Source organism: Jaculus jaculus, chromosome 1 (assembly GCF_020740685.1).
Source record: "Jaculus jaculus isolate mJacJac1 chromosome 1, mJacJac1.mat.Y.cur, whole genome shotgun sequence".
Taxonomy (NCBI): Eukaryota; Metazoa; Chordata; class Mammalia; order Rodentia; family Dipodidae; genus Jaculus; species Jaculus jaculus.
This window is the reverse complement of record NC_059102.1, coordinates 159,894,315-159,913,830: the sequence shown is the minus strand read 5'-3', so window position 1 is coordinate 159,913,830 and position 19,516 is coordinate 159,894,315. Positions and strand designations below refer to the sequence as shown.

Here is a 19,516-nt window from a genome sequence, read left to right as displayed (position 1 = left end):
TCATGCATCTGGAGTTCTTTTGCAGTGGCTAGAGGCCCTGGCGTGCCCATTCTCTCCCCCCCCCCCCCGCGTCTCTAATAAATGAATAAAAATAAATTTAAAATTTTTAAATATTAAAAAAAAAAAAAAAAACAGGGACACTTAGGCTGACCCTCCGGGTCTGTGGCAAAATTCTTGACTTAAGGTACTCTGTGTTTTCCTTCCTGTGGTTGTCAGCTCCCGGAATAAGAAGCCATCTTGGATAAGGGGTAAAAGCCCCACTTTTTCCCCTCCGGTTTTCCGTGGATTGTCTTCAAAGCTGACTGCTTGCCAAGTGCCTCTCATGGAGAGGAATCTTTACATATTTTATTTATTCATTTATTTATTTATTAAAAAGAGAATGAGCGTGTCAGGGCCTCTATAGCCACTGCAAATGAACTCCAGGCACATGTGCCACCATGCGCATCTGACTTATGCGGGTTCTGAGGAATCATCGGAGTGGGTCCTTAGACATTGCAGGCAAGCGCCTTAACTGCTAAGCCATCTCTCATGGAGAGGATTCTGTTGGGCATATACTAAGTGTTCAAAAGATGAATGTAACAATTTAGATGAAGCCAGGCGTGGTGGCACACGTCTTTAATCCCAACATTCAAGAGGCTGGGGTAGGTGAATCACTGTGAGTTCTAGGCTAACCTGGGACTACATAGTGAATTCCAGGTCAACCTGGACTAGTGTGAGACCCCTAGCTTGAAAAAAAAAAAAACAAAAAAGAAAAGAAAACCAGTGGGTGTGGTGGCGCACGCCTTTAACCCCAGCACTCGGGAGGCAGAGGTAGGAGGATCGCTGTGAGTTTGAGGCCACCCTGAGACTCCATAGTGAATTCCAGGACAGCACTGGCCATGCTCCAGCCATTTGTGTTCCTTGTGCATTTGTACTTGTACGTGCATTACTCTCTGAACCCCCGCAGCTAGAACAGACCCAAAAACGTTAAGACATCAGACTGAGGTCACACGGACAAGTATCAATCGGGATCAAGATCTGAGGCCACACTTAACTACCCCTGTCCCGGGTGAAGAGATACTAGTCACCTCTCGGTTACCCATCCATGCCCCTCGTCCTGTCGCCAGACTCACTGAGGTCAAGTGCTTGCCTCGGGACAGAGAGGTGGGAACAGCAAGGATCAGATGTATCTGATGCAGGGACCACAGAAACTATAGAGCCACCCCCCCCCCCGCCCAGTCCCACATGCCCCACCTGGATGGCTGGAACCTGGACGCAGCCTGCCTCAGAGGACCCCATTTACCCTGTGCTCCCCTCAACACTCTTAGGAGCTGAGGGAGCTGAGGGGCGGGGGTGATGCGGCACCCATTGTTCCCAAGGCATGTGGTGTGTCCCAGCATCCCCCTGTGGAGGAGCAGTCACTCTTTGGAGAGGTACCTACTTTGCCCCAGGAATGAAGACTTCCTCTTGGGCCTTTCCAAGGCTCTTCTTAAAATCCGGGCAAATTCAGCCTCCATAAATTTGCAGAGATATCCCCTGATAGCTCTCTGGCTAGGAGAGGGGTCCTGAGGATCCTGGAACACCCCTCCCACCCATCAGAATCTCTCTAGTTGCTCATTTGCTGTGTGGCCTTACACCAGTGGCTGACCCTCTCTGGACCTAATTTTTGGCTGACGAGTTGTAGTAGGCGCAGACCGAGCCCAGCCCTGCCTGGCAGCCTGGCACTGGATCTGCCTGTGTTTCTGCCTGGCTCTGTTCCAGAAAGCAACAGAGCAGGGCTGTCACATGCTGATCCACGTGACAAGCGGCGGCTGGGGGCTCCATCCCTCACAGAGGACAGGGCCTCAGTGGCCCCTCAGCCTTGCACCTACCTCAGCTAGATGAATCCAGCAGGACTGCCGGCCAGCCGGGCTTGGGCCTGAACTGCTCTCCGGTCCTCCCAGGTAGGTGGGAAGCTGGGTGGGGCCCACAAGGAGCATCTCCCAAGTGTGTTGGCCCAGAGGCCCAGACCTGGAGCCTCCAGGCAGGCCTGGGGCACCTGTGGGGAGAGAGGGACTGCGCTGGTGGTGGGTCAAGGCAGACACACAAAGGATGTTCCTCCCACCATCACCTGTAACCCAACCTGTCTGCCCCCAGCAGCTGCTCCGATCATCTTCCTTTCTTCTGGCTCCTGAGGTGTTCCCAGGTGGGGCCAGGCACAGCTCTGCCCCTGCAGAGGAGCAGGACCCCAGGGACCACCTCAGCGACACATGGTGTCGTGCCCACTGTCCTGGAGGGTGTCAGGCAGAGGAGATGTCTTCGGGGACGGATACATCCCCAATCCCACAAGAGTCCTGCCCCTCTCCAGGTCCTGATGCATCATTGTAAAACGTCAGGGTTTGGGGTGACATGCCTGTGAATGGGATGCTACCTGGGGTGATGTTTCTCTTCACAGACGGTCAAGGGCCCTGATACGTAGCTGGTGGCAGACCTGCTTTTGGCGTTATATTTCTGGGCTTTTGGACTGACTTCATTTTGCAGATGGGGAAACTGAGGCTTAAAGAAGGGAGGGTCCCAAAGGAAGGCTGGCCGTTCTAGGCCACCTGGCCCTGTCTACACTGCAATTCCCAGAACGACTGTCCTGGGTTCCCCGAGTGCTGAGACCCCTCAACACAGCGCTCAGACTTGCTCTATGATCCTGGTCGGCTGCTAGCCCTCTGTGGACCCTGCTTCCTTCTCTGTGACTGAGGAGAGGATCTCTAGGTCCCTGAAGGAGGTGGTGGTGCAATCTTGGTTTATAGCCTGCAGCTGGCCCAGAGCCAAGGTCAGGCACCAGGCCAGGGCAGCCCCGCCCCAGAGACAGCATTGTTGGACATTACATAAGGGCAGGGCCCAAGGCAGAGCTCAGGGCAGAGCCAGAGCAACTGACCACGAAGAAAGGCAACTTGGTGAGACCTCAGGTATGGTATCCTGGGAATGCTGGGGCCATTACTGACCGGTCCTGGTGGTGATGAGGCTCAACTACTGTGGGGTGCTGGTCATCCCAGCTGGCCTGGCTACTGGCAACTGCACACACAGGCCTGTCTTGCCCTCCTGGCCTCATTTGCCCACTATCTGGGGAGAAAAGGGAAGAAGGAAAGGAAGGGGAGGGCTGAGGAGATGCAAAGAACGCGAGGGAGGGTGCCCGGTCAGCTTCCTGAGTCCCTGAGTCTGAACTGGGCCTCCTCCATATGCGGAACTGGACATCCTGTGAGGTGCCCTTTAAGGAAATGTGCTCCGTGATCCCCGAGTGTCCGTTCTGGCACCATCCATCTTCCAGTGCTGCCACACAAGCCAGGCTTGCTGGGGAGAGAGTCCAAAGAGATACTCCTTAGTCTTCAGCAGTGAACTTTGTCTGAGTCCAGGAAGAGGGAGAGGCACCCGCCCTGAGAGAGAGAGATCAGGTGAGATCAGGGGCGACACCTTTAGGGTAGCATGGGTAAGAGGGGCAGGTGAGACACCCCAGATGCAGGAGTGTCTTGCTCTCAGAACCCCAAAGACCCCCGTGGACAGGAGGGGCTGCCTCTGAATGAATCTCTGGAACCCAGGCTGAGTATGCAAGCAGGAGATTAGAACTGGGGACAGTGGGATTTCCAGGATTGGGGGGACTGTGGTCTTTGAGGCCAATCCAAGTGCTTCCACTTCTGGTGGCCAGGATAGGGGTCCCCAGGCCCTGGGGCCATACCTTCACTCACCACCACTCCCATCCCTATATTTCCTCTGTCCCAGGTTGGTACCCTTGCCTCCCTCCCTTGGCATCCACACTGGATCAACCCTAGTGCCCTTCTGGCATTTCTGTCCTTCACCAGCTATTTGACCGTCACTCACTCAGCACGATAATGGCTAAGCGCCCTGGGTCTCATGTGTACACCAGGCCTTCTCAAACAGCTGCACCTATAGTCTACAGGTGGCTCCAAGAACTTCCCCCATTTCATAGAAGGGGAAAGTAAGCCACAACTTGCCCAAGGTTCTCCAGCTAGTAAGTGTAGTTACTGGGATTTGAGTCCTGGTCACTGAGTGCCCTGGTCATGCTACACTGACAGGATACTCTCAGAAAGCCTGGGGTGTGGATGAGAAAACTGAAGCAGAGCTTTCCTTCTCAGGAATCCAACCACTCCATGCCCACCAGAGCGGGTGGAGAACAGGGCGGAGCCTCTACCTGCTAAGTGCTGAGATTACAGTGATATACCCCACACTCAGTTTATGCAGTGCTGGGAATGGAACCCAGGGCCTTCTACATGCTGGATCATTGGGGTACATGAGGAAAGGGTCTGGGTGGCGGCTAATCCGTGGGGTGTTGGAGCACAGACCTGAGTGCCCACCTCTTCCTCTTCTCCTCTTGTCCCCAGATCTCTCTGCAGCCTTGGCCACTCACAGCAAACGTCCACACTGTCCCACCTTGTCATGGTCAGCACCTGAGTGCTTTATTTATTTGCTACTATTATTATTTATTTATTTATTTGGTTTTTCGAGGTAGGGTTTCACTCTAGCCCAGGCTGACCTGGAATTAACTATGCAGTCTCAGGGTGGCCTTGAACTCACAGCGATCCTCCTACCTCTGCCTCCCAAGTGCTGGGACTAAAGGCATGTGCCACCATGCCCGACTTTATTTATTTTATTTTATTTTTTTAAATTTATTTATTTGAGAGTAACAGACACAGAGAGAAAGACAGATAGAGGGAGAGAGAGAGAATGGGCGCGCCAGGGCCTCCAGCCTCTGCAAACGAACTCCAGACGCGTGCGCCCCCCTTGTGCATCTGGACGTGGGACCTGGGGAACTGAGCCTCGAACCGGGGTCAAGCCATCTCTCCAGCCCTATTTATTTATTTTTTGAGACAGTCTCAAGAAGCCCAGGATGGTCTTGAACTGTGTGGCTGAAGATAACCTTAAACTCCTAATTCTCTTGCCTCCACCTCCTAAGTGCTGAGATTACAGAAATGTACCACCACACACAGTTCATGCAGTGCTGGGAATGGGACCCAGGGCCTTCTGTGCTGGACTCAACCAACTAAGCTACATTCTCAGCTCCTTTTTATGTGTGGCTGGTATTGTTTTGGTTTTTTGAGATAGGGTCTTATGTAGCCCTGGCTGGCCTGGAACTTAATTTTTTTTTTTTTATTGGCAGCTTCCATAAGTATAGACAATAAACCATGATAATTCTCACCTTTGCCTCTACCCTCACTCTCCCCTCTCAAATCCATCCTCCCTCGAGTCCCCTCTTCTTTCTAATTAGTCTCTCTTCTATTTTGATGTCGTTATTTTTTTCCTCCTATTATGAAGGTCTTGTGTAGGTAGTGTCAGGCTGGCCTGGAACTGTTTATATAGTCCAGGCTGACCTGGAACTCACAGAAATCCTTCTGCCTCAGCCTCCTGAATGCTGGGATTGCAGGAGTGCACCACCACTCCAAGCTGACCGCTACTTGTAGGGGAATGCCGAGGTCCATGGCCTTGGGGGAAGCGCTCTGGCCCCACTTCTTATCAAATGACTTCACAACACCCATCTCCCCCCACCTTCATGGAGACCCCAGGGATCATGCTCCCTGGACCTCCGTAGCCGAGCCAGGGCGGGGCTCAAGAAGAGATCTTGGAAGATCTTGGACCCTATAGCACAGAAATGATGATAGGATTAGGAGAAGGGGAGGGAGGGCTGGAGAGAAAAAGAGAACGGGGCTGGAGAGGTGGCTTAGTGGTTAAGATGCTTGCCTGGGAAGCCTAAGGACCAGGTTTGATTCTCTAGGCCCCATGTAAGCCAGATGCACATGGTGGCACCTGTGTCTGGAGTTCGTTTGCAGTGGCTAGAGGCCGTGGCATGCCCATTCTCTCTTTCTCTCCCCTCTCTCTGTCTCTAATAAATAAATAAAAAATCTTTATTAAAAAAAAAAAAGAGAAGGGAAGGGAAGGGAACCCCAACAGTGAAACTTGTTACCCATGGTGGGTGTCTCCCTTTTGTACCCCTATGCCTAAGTTTTCCAATGTGAAGAAGTTGGATGGCCCAGGGAAAGCTTCTCACCTCCCTGTTCTGGTCTCTAGATCCTTCAATGGGGTAAAGAATGGTTTCCTAGACAGAGCTAGTGTAGTGTTTTGTTTTTTTCTAATACTATTTATTTATTTATTTATAAGCAGAAAGATAGAGAGGAGACAGAAAAACAGGTGTTCCAGGGCCTCCAGCCACTCCAAATGAACTCCAAATGCATTTGCCACATTGTGCATCTGGCTTTATGTGGGTACTGGGGAATTGAACCCAGGTTGTTAGGCTTTACAAGCAAGTACCTTAACTGCTGAGCCATCTCTCCAGCACCTAGTCATTTTTTTTATATTTTATTATTTATTTATTTGAGAGAGAGAGAATGGGCAAACCAAGGCCTCTAGCCACTTCAAACAAACTCCAGATGCATGAGCCCCCTTGTGCCTCTGGCTTACAGGGATCCTGGGGATCAAACCTGGGTCCTTTGGCTTTGTAGGCAAGTGCCTTAACTGCTAAGCCATTTCTCCAGCCTTAGTGTAGTGTTTAAAGAAGTGAGGGGCCCCTGCCCAGTGGTGTCACACAGTGTCCACTGTGGCTGCCCAGCTCCCTTGTGAGGTCTCAGCCCAGGTCCCCTGATCCCAGGTAAGAGTTGGCCTCCACTGCTTCCTTATCCAGGTCCGGCCTGGCTTCCCACCTCCCACTCAGCATGTCCCATGTGTTCAGCCCACAGCAACCAAGCCCCAGGAGGCAAGACCAGGTGGGTAGCCCTGCAGGAGAGGTGTGCCTCCCGCTGCCCCATTGAGTTGGCAGCCTGGTTGCTAGGAGCACTGCTGGAATGTTCCATCCAGATCCCACCCACAGAACTCCTGTCCATAGGCCAGTGTTCCACAGGGTGCTTTACATTTTTGTGGGTTTTGCAGAGACTGTAGTGAAAGGCAGTGAGTGGGGTGTGGCATGCCTTGGGCAGATGAGAGCAAACAGGACGTTGGGGAGGGGATGACCTTTGGTGACTTCTTAAGCATAACTGACCTTCCTGGTATTTTGTTTTCTTTTTTTTTAAATAATATTTATGTATTTGAGAAAAAGAGAAAGAAGCAGATAGAGAGAGAATGGGCACGCCAGGGCCTCCAGCCACTGCAAATGAACTCCAAGACTCATGCGCCACCTTGTGTATCTGACTTTACGAGAATTGAACCTGGATCCTTAGGCTTTGCAGGCAAGTGCCTTAACTGATGAGCCATCTCTCCAACCCCCTTCCCTATGTTTTCTGAGAGCAATGACAAGTGCTTTGTGCAGCCATGAGATCTGCCTGCAAACCAGAGCTTTGCCCCCGGTTACAGGCAGGGAAACTGAGGCAGTATGGGTTTGGACTTTGCCGAAGGTTTCACAGTAAATAAGAGCAGAATTTAGAACCTGGCCAATGACACTCTGGAGGGTTCAGGTACTGTCTCATGCAAGTCCCCAGCTTATCCCTGGGAGCAGGAGGCCTGGGGATCAGCTCAGCTCCCAAGATGGACAGCTGGGACAGACTAGGGATCCAAACCATACTGATCCCCTCCAAGCATTCCACTTGACAATGGCCAAAACCCTTAGGTGCTGAAGCCCACTCTGGACTCTGAAGCTCACAGCAAAGGCCTTGTCTTTATAAACCCTGTCAGCTAAACTGGAGGTGGGGGATGTGTAATCTGTAACCTCGGTCCTTGGGAGGTGGAGGCAGGAAGATCAGAAATCCAAGATCATTCTCAGCTACATAGTGAGCTTGAGGCCATTCTGGGCTACAAGAGATCATGTCTCAAAAAAAACCAAGCAGTATCAGATGGCAGGCACTGTCTTTATGTCTCTAACAGATGGGTGCTGAGCCGCGGAGGAATTATGTAAAGAGGGGCTGGTCTCCCAGTCCCAGGGAAGGAGACACTGAGGGAGAGGAGGTAGGCAGAAGGCAGGCATTTATCACCCAGCACAGTGAGGAGCAGAGCCAAGGGCCTGCTGTGAGAGGGGTTGAGAGAGTGCCAGGGAAGGCTGCATAGAGGAGCTATCTGTCGCGCTGAGACCTGAAGTCAGAGAAGGGCCTAGGAAAGGGTCCCCATAGGTCCTCGGCACCTGGCCAAGAAGTGACTGCGTCACAGGGCTCCTCTGATGAGCTTCAAGTAAACAGGCGGGAGCCCAGGGGAATGACAGGCCCCTGCCCCGCCTGCCAGTCCAACCTGTCACCTCTCCTAAAAACTGTCACCTCCTCCTGTGCCTCAACTGGGGTGGGGACCAGGGTGGGCAAAAGAGTCTCTGGGAGGTCCAAGTCGTTCTTCCCTTGTGCTAGGAGAGCTGAGAGTGTGGGACTGGGACCTTTGCCAAGGTTACCAGGCCTCAGAGCTGCCACCAGCAGGCTTGTCCTTTCTGCCCAGCTCCCCGTGGCTGCGGTGGCTGCAGTAGCAGTTGGTGAAGTGTCCTTTTCCTTATCGCCTACCTGTCCACTACACTCAAGCCAAGCGGGTGAAGACTGCAGAGTGGGTCACATTTGGGGCTAATCATCATGGGGCAGGAAGACCCGGGACCCTCAGCCTTGCGGGGGACTGGGACTTAAGGGTCCCTGGGCCCACACCCTATCGTGCAGCCACCCAGAAGAGGTGGCCTATGAGTCTCTCGTGTCGATTCCATGAGGGTCTTAGAGGCAGCACCTGTCCCATGGAGTTACCTGAAAGAGACCTTGTATGTGGGGTGGTCTCTGAGCCATGGGGGTGCACACGGCAGGACATTGGGGCGTGTCCCCAAGGTGAGGGCGGTCCTGGCTACCCACTTCATACTGCCCCCATCCTGCAGGATGGACACGATAGAGGACACAATGCAGCGCCTTCGCGAGGCCTTCAGCTCCGGGAAGACGCGGCCGGCCGAGTTCCGGGCTGCGCAGCTCCGGAGCCTGGGCCGCTTCCTGCGCGACAACAAGCCGCAGCTGCAGGACGCGCTCGCCCGGGACCTGCGCAAGGTGGCGTGGGGGAGAGGGCGGCAGGGCTTGCCCAGGGGACAGTAGGGCTGGTGCAGCGGGGATAAAGGGCACAGGTCAGCCACATCCTTCGCGAAAGGGAGCAAAAAAAAAAAAAAATCTCCCGGGACCCCAGCTCCTACCTGAAGTCACAGCCAGTGGCCACCACCTGTCCGGAACACTTGCAGGGACAAAGTCCCCGTGTCCACAGAGCTGACCTGAGGAGGTCAACGAGACAGCCCCGGCTGTGTGTGTTGTCCGGCAACTCCAAGTATGAAGTGGGCCTTGGAGCAGGACCAGGGTACTGAATTGTATGTGGGGGTCAGAAAGGTTCCTCTGAGAAGGGTGACACCAGAGAAGAGACATGCAGGAGAAGAGGGAGGTGGCCCAGGGTGCAGTATGTGCAAAGGTCCTGAGGGCGAGTGGCGTTTTCTGTGTCTGTAGTTAAGGCCAGAACAGCGGAGGGAGTAGGAGAGACGCAGAGTGATAGAAGAGGAAGCTTGGGGAGGTGGGCACCATGGGCACCGTGGGCATCACAGCCTCTACACCCCAGGGGGGCCCTGGGGTACAGCCACATAGGGCTTCCCAGTCCTGGGGCTTGTATCCCAGGGGCTTCCCAGTAGGCTCCTCTTCTCTGGGTCCCTCATCTCTGTTCCCCTGCTGTTATCCCAAAGACTTCCCCAGCCTGTTGGACTCCCCAAGGACTGACTCCCTTCCCTCCAGCCCCACCCAGATCCCATGAGACCCGACCTGACTCCTTTCCTCCCCTCAGCTCAGGTTTCTTCTCTTCGGCTTTCCCATCCAACTCCAGAAACCCACACCTCACAAAGGAGGCGGAAGCCCAGAAATTTAATCCGGTGCCACCCTCTAATCTCACAGCCCGCTATCCCCTGCCCCAGCAGGCAGCATCTGCCCAACTGTGGACATTGTCTCATCTAAGCCCCTCCACTGTTCCTGCCAGTTATCCCCAGAAGAGGCTCAGAGAAGGCATGTTCTTGCCTGAAGACACACAGCCAGAAAGGACAGGGCCTGATTTAGAACCTAGCTCACAATACCTTGCTTGGGCTGGGGGGGAGGATGGCTCAGTGGGTAAATCGCTTGCTACCCAAGCGGGATGACCAGAGTTTGGATCCCCCAAAATTAATCCCAACATTTGGGAGGCAGAGGTAGGAGGATCGCTGTGAGTTCAAGGCCACCCTGAGACTACATAGTGAATTGCAAGTCAGCCTAGGCTAGAGTGAGACCCTACCTAAAAATAAATAAATAAGCCGGGCGTGGTGGCGCACGCCTTTAATCCCAGCACTTGGGAGGCAGAGGTAGGAGGATCGCCATGAGTTCAAGGCCACCCTGAGACTACAGAGTTAATTCCAGGTCAGCCTGGACCAGAGTGAGACCTTACCTCAAAAAACCAAAAAAAAAAATAAATAAATAAATAAATAAATAAGATTATTAAGAAAGATTTATCTTGCCGGGCGTGGTGGCGCACGCCTTTAATCCCAGCACTCGGGAGGCAGAGGTAGGAGGATTGCTGTGAGTTCGAGGCCACCCTGAGACTCCATAGTGAATTCCAGGTCAGCCTGGGCTAGAGTGAGCCCTACCTCGAAAAACAAAAAAAAAAAAAAAAAAGAAAGATTTATCTTAAGAGATAAGCAGATAAGTCCCAAGCAGATAGGATTGTTAACCTTGGAGATGTAAATTAGGCAGCTCATTGGGATGAACTTCATTGGTTAAGTCTAAATGGGCATGTATATGGAGGACCTTGATTGATTGATTGATTGGTGGGAAAGAGCCCACCAAAATGTGTGGAGGGGTGTCCATGGAAACTATCCAGGAGGAAAAGCCAGGAAGCTTGAATCAGGAGTTCTCTTCCAGTCTTGGCAGGACAGCTCGGCATCCATGTTCTTTGGAGCCTTCGTCCCTAACTAACTAGCTGCAAAAAGGAGACTACCTCGCTCTTTCTCTCTCTCAGCATCACGCCTGGCCCATCACCTCACCCTCCACATTCCCTACTAAACAAAAGCAAGGCAAGCCTCAAGGTCTACACACTGGCTGGGATCTCTGCCTAGAATGTTCTATGTCCAGATACCTGGCTCCCTGGAGTGAATGTGTGAATGAGTGAACGAACGAATGAACAAATAAAGGGAGGAAGCCATGCTCACCTCAGGCTCCAGCCACGCTGACCTGGGTGCCCCCAGGGTCCATCCTGACCCCACACCTTTCTGCAGTCAGCCTTTGAGTCCGAAGTGTCCGAGATAGCCATCAGCCAGGCTGAGGTGGACCTGGCCCTCAGAAACTTGCAGGCGTGGATGAAAGACAAGAGTGTGCGTAAGAACCTGGTGAGTGGTGGAGGACCAGGGCAGTGGGTGGGCAAGGAGAACTTGCTCCTCTCTGCGCCTTGCGCTCACGCCCCTGGCTCCCTGCCTAGGCCACACAGCTGGATTCGGCCTTCATCCGGAGGGAACCATTCGGCCTGGTGCTCATCATCGTGCCCTGGAACTACCCTCTCAATCTGACGCTGGTGCCCCTGGTGGGAGCCATAGCCGCAGGTGAGAGCGCAGCCTCCACCTTCCCACCCCTAACCACCACCCCCCAGGCCTCAGGGCCACCCACAGAGCCAGAGAGGAAGGACAGGAGGAGCTGGCACCCTGCTCCTCCTATGTGGCCTTTGTCTACCTCTGCCCACATTGTTTTAGTTTTTTAATTGTTTTTTTGGAGAAAGGGTCTTGCTATAGCCCAGGCTGACCTGGAATTCACTATGTAGTCTCAGGGTGGCCTCGAACTCACAGCGATCCCCCTACCTCTGTCCCCCTGAGTGCTGGGATTAAAGGAATGTGCCACCATGCCTGGCGAGATGCTCAGATTCTTCGTCTGAGAGCAGGTGTGGCTGGCATCTGCCCTGCCGGGGCATGGAAGCTGGCCTTGGGCCCCTCTCTCAGCTTTCCCCTGCACTGCCTGCAGGGAACTGTGTGGTGCTTAAGCCCTCAGAGACCAGCAAGGGCATGGAGAAGATCCTGGCTGAGGTCCTGCCCCGCTATCTGGATCCGGTAAGTGGGAAGAAGTAGGGCCTGTGGGCTGGACAGCCCCTGGTGGGGGCAAGACAGGGCCCATGTCCAAACCTCAGAGTTGTTTCTTTCTATTTTATGTTTTTATTTTAGGGAAGAGACAGAATGAATGTGCCAGGGCCTCTTACTGCATCCAGATGCATGTGCTAATTTGCGCATCTGGCTTTACATGGAAACTAGGGAATTGAATCCAGACCATCTATCAAGCCTTTTGTTTTGTTTTGTTTTTTGAGGTAGGGTCTCATTGTAGCCCAGTCTGACCTGGAATTCACTATGGAGTCTCAGGGTGGCTTCGAACTCATGGCAATCCTCCCACCTCTGCCTCCCGAGTGCTGGGATTAAAGGCGTGAGCCACCACACCTGGCTTTTTCTTTCTTTCTTACATGGGACCTGGAGAATTGAACCTGGGTCCTTAGGCTCCGCAGGCACATGACCTTAATGCTAAACCATCTCTCCAGCCTCCCCCTTTTTTTTGAGGTGGGGTCTCACTCTAGCCCCAGTGGACCTGTAATTCACTATGTAGTCTATTCTCAGGGTGGCCTCGAACTCACAGCTATCCTCCTACTTCTGCCTCCCTAGTACTGGAATTAAAGGTGTACGCCACCACACCTGGCTCTTTTTTGTAACTTTTTAATATTCTATTTATTTATTTATGAGAGAGAAAATGGGTGTGCTAGGGCCTCCAGCTGCTGAAAACACCAGACACATGTGCTATCTTGTGCATCTGACTTACATGGGTCCTGGGGAACTAAACCTGAATCCTTTGGCTTTGCAGGCAAGTACCTTAACCACTAAGCAATCTCTCCAGTCCCCCCTTTATTTTATTTCTTTTTTTAGAAATATTTTTATATTTATTTATTTATTTGAGAGAGAGAAAGAGGTAGAGAAAGTGAGAGTGAGAGAATGGGTGTGCCAGGGCCTCTAGCCACTGCATCCAAACTCCAGATGCATGTGCCCCCTTGTGCATCTGGCTTACATGGGTCCTGGGGAATCGAACTGGGATCCTTTGGCTTTGCAGGCAAATGCCTAAACCGCTAAGCCATCTCTCCAGCCTCCTAGTCTTGAGACAGTCTCACTCTGTAGCTCAGGCTGGCCATAGATTTGCAATGGTTTTCCTGCCTTAGCTCCCTGAGTGCTGGGGCTCTTGGGAAGAGCACGCCACACATTGGTGAGGCCTGGTGGGTCGGCTCTAGGCAGGGCGGGCTACCACTGGGCTTGGGAGCTGCATCTGAGGAAGTCTGGCCTTGTCCCTGCAGAGCTGCTTCGCTGTGGTGCTGGGTGGGCCACAGGAGACTGGGCAGTTGCTGGAATGCAGGTTTGACTACATCTTCTTCACAGGTGAGGCAGCCCCTCCCCACGATCCTTTAGGAAGTGACAGAATCCCATGCCCACAGTCACAGACAATCTTCCTGACCCCAGCCTCATAAATCCAGTGTCTATCCTTACTAAGTTCCCATCATGCCAGGCCCTGACACCAGACCTCACTTCCTCCAGGGCCTTATATGTGACCATACTGGTCCTCATGGCCTCCCTGCACCCCTTACTGATGAGACCCTGGCTCAAGGTTCTGAAGGGCCCAGTGTCCTGCCCAGGGTCACCCAGCTGGCCAGGGTAGCGTTTATACTCAAGTCTTGGTGAGGTTTATTCCTCAAGGTCACCTACCATCACACTAGCACAAAACCAGGTCTCAGAGGCTTACCTGGCTTCAAGAGACCAGTATGAAGTTTCTGGACAAAATTAAAGATGGAGACAGTAGCAGGCAGTATATCCAGTCTGAGCCCAAGCTGGCTCACCTCGGACCTTGTACGTGGCCAGAGTAGGGGAGAAGCCTGCCTTGGCCTTCTCTCTAGACCCTGCCTCAACCCAGGAAAAGCCAAACCTCATGTAGCCTCATGGGTGGGAAGGACAGGACACAGGAGAATGCCATCAGACACACCACCATGTCCTCTAGCCCTAGTGGTCCTTAGGTCTGGGGTCCTGTCACTAGGTGCACAGGTAAGGTGAGGCCCCAGAGGCAGGCTTCCAGGCCAGGTCCCCAGGGCCCAGTGACCAACAGACAGAGCTGGGACCTTTCTGCCAGACCCCATGACTTCTTCCGCACTCAGTTTCCTCGTCTGTAAAAGTGGGGCAAATCCAAAGTCACAGGTCTGTTCTGAGGATGAAGTCCTTTATCACAGAACAAGGTGCCACCCCACCAAGCCCGAACAAACCCTTTTTGTCTGGAGCCTCTGCATTCTTGGAGGCTGACCTTGGGAGAAATGGGGAACATGGAGAGGTCTTGGTCTACAAGGTATCAGATTGGCAAGAGCAAGGACCCAGGTGAGGTTATGGTGCAGGTCATGTGACTGAAGGGCCACTCTGGTTGCTTTTCATGTCCCCAGGGAGCCCTCGTGTAGGTAAGATTGTTATGGCTGCTGCTGCCAAGCACCTCACACCTGTGACCCTGGAACTGGGGGGAAAGAACCCCTGCTATGTGGATGACGACTGTGACCCCCAGACTGTGGCCAACCGCGTGGCCTGGTTCCGCTACTTTAACACCGGCCAGACCTGCGTGGCCCCCGATTATGTCCTGTGCAGCCCTGAGATGCAGGAGCGGCTGCTGCCCGCCCTGCAGAGTGCCATCACCCGCTTCTATGGCGATGACCCCCAGACCTCCCCCAACCTGGGTCGCATCATTAACCAGAAACATTTCAAGCGGCTTCAGGGACTGCTGGGCTGTGGCCGCGTGGCCATCGGTGGCCAGACTGACGAGCGTGACTGCTACATCGGTGAGTCCCCCTCTCTTCCACCACAGCCTGCGGGGCTGAGCCTCTTCTATGCCGGAGGGGCCCACACTGCTTCCCCCAAGTCTGAGGCTGGGCTTGAATCTGCTGCTGGACTCCTGCTGAGTCCACGGCTTCTGATGCCACAATTGTAGAACATGAATATGCCATGTCCCTGTGACTTTGGACCTGTGCCTCCTCAGTTCCTGACTCGGGTCCCTCAGCTCAGAGCCTGGAGGCCTGGGAGGTCAGACCCTGGGCCTCCCCATACTGAGCACCTGCTCTCGGGCTGAGCCGCCCCATTCCCACAGCGCCCACGGTGCTGGTGGACGTGCAGGAGACGGAGCCCGTGATGCAGGAGGAGATCTTCGGGCCCATCCTGCCCCTGGTGACCGTGAGGAGCCTGGACGAGGCCATCGACTTCATCAACCGCCGGGAGAAGCCGCTGGCACTGTATGCCTTCTCCAACAGCAGCCAGGTGGGGCCCAGAGGAGTTGGGGTCACAGAAGAGCTGAAAGGGGTGCAGGCTGGCCATGTTTCCTTCCATAGTCCTCCTGCCTGGGACTCCGGCAGAAGATGGCTGCTCCACTGCCTGTAGATGATCTAAACCCCTAGAGCAAGACTCATATCCTGAACCATTTATCCAGCCAGAATGGACTCCTATGCATGTATTTTTTTGGTAATATTTATTTATTTATTTGAGAGAGAAAGAGAGGCAGATAGAATGGGCACACTAGCTAGAGAATAGCCACTACAAACAAACTCCAGACACATGCGCCACCTAGTGCATCTGGGGACTTGAAGCCAGGTCCTTTGGCTTTGTGCCTCAACCACTAAGCCATCTCTCCAGCCCTGTACATATATTTTTTCAATCAGAGTCATATGTAGTACAGGCTGACGTCAAAATCACTGTGTAGCCAAAGATGACTTTGAACTCCCTATCTTTCTTGCCTCTACTTCCCCAATGCTGCGATTATAGGTGTGCACCACCATGCCTGGCATCGTGTGTGTGTGTGTGTGTGTGTGTGTGTGTGTGTGTGTGTCTGTCTGTCTGTCTCTGGATGCACCCTGTTCTGTGACTCTCTCTGGTTCTACACAGAGCAAGGGTTCCTCTGTTCCCATTTCCTCCCCTCCCCAATTCCTCCATAGAGCCCCTTAGGAATCCCAACACAGGCCCTCTGGTAGTAGGGTAAGCTGGCCCTCCAACTAATGGCCTAACCTGATCCTAGAACACAGGCTGTGCCGTGTCCTTGCTGCTCACCCCCACCCCGACACACACCCGTGTGAGCACTGTTGTTCGCTAGAGTAATGGCTGCACCCTTAATGGGATCCACTCCACTCACTACATGAGGCCAGACTTCAGCCACACACGTGGCCGGGAGTGGAGTGAAGCGGTGGCACAGGGACTGTTCAGTGTGTGCTCATCTCCTCTCCTGTGTTCTTCCAAGACTGAATTTTGAGAAGAGCCCTCCAGGAGCCAGGCCCAATCCTAACCAAGTGTCATCTTAGTGACCCAAGCTCATGCCACCCAGTGCCTGGCCTTCCCTCTCCACAGGTTCCCTTTCACATGAATGACTGCTGCCATGGGGCTTGGCAGCCACATCTTGTCCCTCCCCTGGCACCTCAATGCCACATTCTGCTTGTCCTCAGGTGATGCTGGTGTCCTGATCACCTACTCAGGCCCGTCTCAGAACTGTGCCTGGGCCACAGACCAGCAGGCATGCAGGAAACGTGTCCCAAGGGTGGTGTTCCTAAGCTTGTCTCACCACATCCACCCTCAGCAGAACCTCTTGAAACAAGAAAGTGTAACCAAGCGCACCTTTGTGCACTTTCTGTCTCTCCCAGGTGGTGAGGCAGATGCTGGCCCGGACAAGCAGTGGGGGTTTCTGTGGAAACGATGGCTTCATGCACATGACGCTGCCCAGCCTGCCTTTTGGAGGAGTGGGTAGGTGCCAGCAGAGCCCTGCCCTCCTGGATTGTCCCACCATTGCATCACCATACTGCTATTAACTGTGCTCTCACTGTAAAATGTTCAACCTGACCTCTGTGCTGTGGGCAGGCAAAAGCGGTCCCTCTCCACTGACCACTGTCCTGCCTTGCCTGCCACTGTCATCCTTCCCATACTCTTCAGTGGAACTTTCCAGACTACACTTACTTATGTAGGTGGGTTTGTAGATGTGCCTTTTTTTTTTTTTTAGGTTTTAACAAACATGGCCACTGAATTCCTTGCCCTCTGCCACCAATCTGCATACACAGCAGTGGGTGCCTTCACTCCACATGGCTCCTTCACCCTTGCTGGGTCCCTGCAGTCCCAACCCACACACCTCTGCTGCCAGGAGTCAAGGGACATGGAGATGCCCAAACCCCAACACAGCTGGTCCCAGCAAGCCAGGCAGACTGGGTGACAGTAACAGCCACTCCCTCCTCTGAGCTCACTTTATCAGCAAAGGTTGGGCCAAAGCAGGTGGCACTGGTGCCTCCATCTGTCCACTCAGCAGCTGAGTAACAGCAGGACCTGACCAGGTGCTCCCAGCGGAGCCTGGACCCTCTCTAGAAGGCTGCCAGTGCACACAGCAGGCCGAGGCCCCTGCAGTCACAATGTGGCGCGCCAAGGCAGGCACGGCCCTAGCAGAGGAGCCTAGTACTGGACCTCTGCCCTCCAGTCTCTTTGACCTCGGCTGTTCCTCATCACTGCCAGATGCCTCTCCTCCCACAGTAGCCTCTCTCCAGTCCCAGCCCTTACCCACCGCACCACCCAGAACCATGGAATCAAGGCCTGCCTGCTCTAACTCCCTCGTCCCCTGTCGCTCCAGCCACTGAGCTTAACCTGTCAACAACCTCCAAGGCCCTGAGTTGTTCCCAAGCCCGAGTCCCTTTTGCCCTAACCCAAGTTGTACATCTGATTAACCCACACCCCTCTGTCCTCACTCCAAGATGCCCACCTTCACTACTCCCCAACTACACCCAGATTGCGCCCCTGAGCTTCTCTGGCCCGGATCTCTGTCCCTTCCTGACACTGAGAATCCCACGGGTCTGAGCACTCACTTAGCTCCCACCACAACCCTCGAAGATGGATGCCACTGTTACAGAGCAGGAGACAGGCACAGTGATTTGCCCGGGTGACACACCTATTCAGGGCACAGCTAAGATTCAACCCCGGGCAGAACATGTGTCCCTGACCACTCTCTGCCTGTCCTGCACCAGCACTTGGTATCCCTAACAGCTACTGAGCTGGTGTGGGCTCAGTGCTCTAGCCCACTGGACAGAGGGGAAACTGAGACTCAGCCCACCTGTCAGAATCATCCTGTCTGACATCCCCTCCGCTAGCCACCAGAGGCCTGACTGCTGTGTTCTGTGCTACTGTGCAGGTGCCAGCGGCATGGGCCAGTACCACGGCAAGTTCTCCTTCGACACCTTCTCCCACCAGCGAGCCTGCCTACTGCGCAGCCCCAGGATGGAGAAGATCAATGACTTCCGCTACCCACCCTACACGCCACGCAACCTCAGGGTACTGCTGATGGCCATGGAGGAGTGCAGGTGCACACTGCTCTGAGCCCGTGGCCTGGGGTGCACAGCCCAGCACGGGGCAGTGCTGCCCTCCGCCTTCTAGGGGTTTCCCTTTTGAGGCCTTCAGCTGCTCCCAAGTAGAATAGGCTAAGGGTGGGAGTGTGGGAAAGGGTGCAATGACCTGTACCCTTCCCCATGCCAGCCACTGTGTCCTGGGAGAAGGGGGCACCCAGAACCTACCTCTGTGCTCTGTGAGCAGGCCAAAACTGTATCCTCTGAGCCTCAGTTTACCATCTGATCTGCACAGTGAAACGCCTGAGATTACTGGGAGGATTAAACTAGGGGATTCTGACCCCAAGTTCCAGATGTCATGTCTTTTCTTGGGGCGTGGTGGGGCCACCTTCCTCGTTCCTCCCACACCAGACAGGGCTACAAAGTACTCCCGTATTGGCGGTCTTCCCCTTAGCGCTGCACAAGGCGCCTTCGGCATGCCCCACTTCCAGAGGGGTGTCCCATTCGGCCAGGGGCCACAGATGCAACCCGTCTGGTCAGAGCCCTGAGTTATTAAGAACGGAGCTCCCATTCACTCAGCCTCCAAAACCAAAATCGTGAGAGTCCCACGTGAAACTCCTCCTCCTCTCCTCCGTAAGCCCCAGGAAGCTCCCTCCCATCCATAGCAAATCACAAGGCCAGAGTGGGCCCTGCAACAGCCATCGTCCAATACCTTCTCCTCAGGAGTGACCTGCCCCCCCCCCAACGACCCTCCCAAAGGAAGCTTGGACCATGCTACTCCTCTGTTTGAGACCCCCTCCATGGCCAGAGAGTCCTACACTCTAAACAATGAGGGGACGTGGGTCAGCCCTGCACTCAGCGGCTCCTTGTCTGGGTGACCTGTGCACCCATGCTGTCCTTCCTAACCTGTCCGACTTCCCCACTGCCAGCTACGACAACACCTCCTCCTGGAAGCCCTCCCAGGCCACCTCTCCGGCCAAGGCTGCCTCAGGGTGTCTCAGTGCCTTAACGAGACTAGGTTCCCAAGCCACAGGAATCCAGGCGCAGCTCGGAGAGATGATAAAAGTCCCTTCGGGGGCTAAAAAGATGGCTTAACGGTTAAGGCGCTTGCCTACGAATCCGGGTTCGATTCCTCAGGACCTTTGTAAGTCAGATGCACAAGGTGGCACACGCGTCTGGAGTTCGTTTGCAGCGGTTGGAGGACCTGGTGCGCCCATTCTCTGTCTATCCTCTCCCT

General features: G+C 54.0%; 1 protein-coding gene across 3 annotated transcripts; it reads left to right on the top strand.

The window, feature by feature from the left end:
- The first annotated feature begins 1,785 nt into the window (after positions 1 to 1,785).
- On the top strand, positions 1,786 to 18,614 carry LOC101596217 (aldehyde dehydrogenase family 3 member B1). Of its 3 annotated transcripts, none has more exons than XM_004656770.2 (10): positions 1,786 to 1,922; positions 8,777 to 8,939; positions 11,162 to 11,272; positions 11,362 to 11,482; positions 11,895 to 11,980; positions 13,255 to 13,336; positions 14,380 to 14,766; positions 15,072 to 15,238; positions 16,606 to 16,705; positions 18,129 to 18,614. In XM_004656770.2, exons 2-10 carry the CDS (start codon positions 8,778 to 8,780, stop codon positions 18,311 to 18,313), a joined length of 1,401 nt encoding a protein of 466 aa, XP_004656827.2. In that variant the 5' UTR covers positions 1,786 to 1,922; position 8,777; the 3' UTR covers positions 18,314 to 18,614. The 3 variants fall into 3 exon arrangements, with proteins under 3 accessions (XP_004656827.2, XP_044999242.1, XP_044999175.1); XM_045143307.1 differs by lacking the exon at positions 1,786 to 1,922 and adding an exon at positions 2,886 to 2,918; XM_045143240.1 differs by lacking the exon at positions 1,786 to 1,922 and adding an exon at positions 3,256 to 3,401.
- The last annotated feature ends 902 nt before the right edge of the window (positions 18,615 to 19,516 follow it).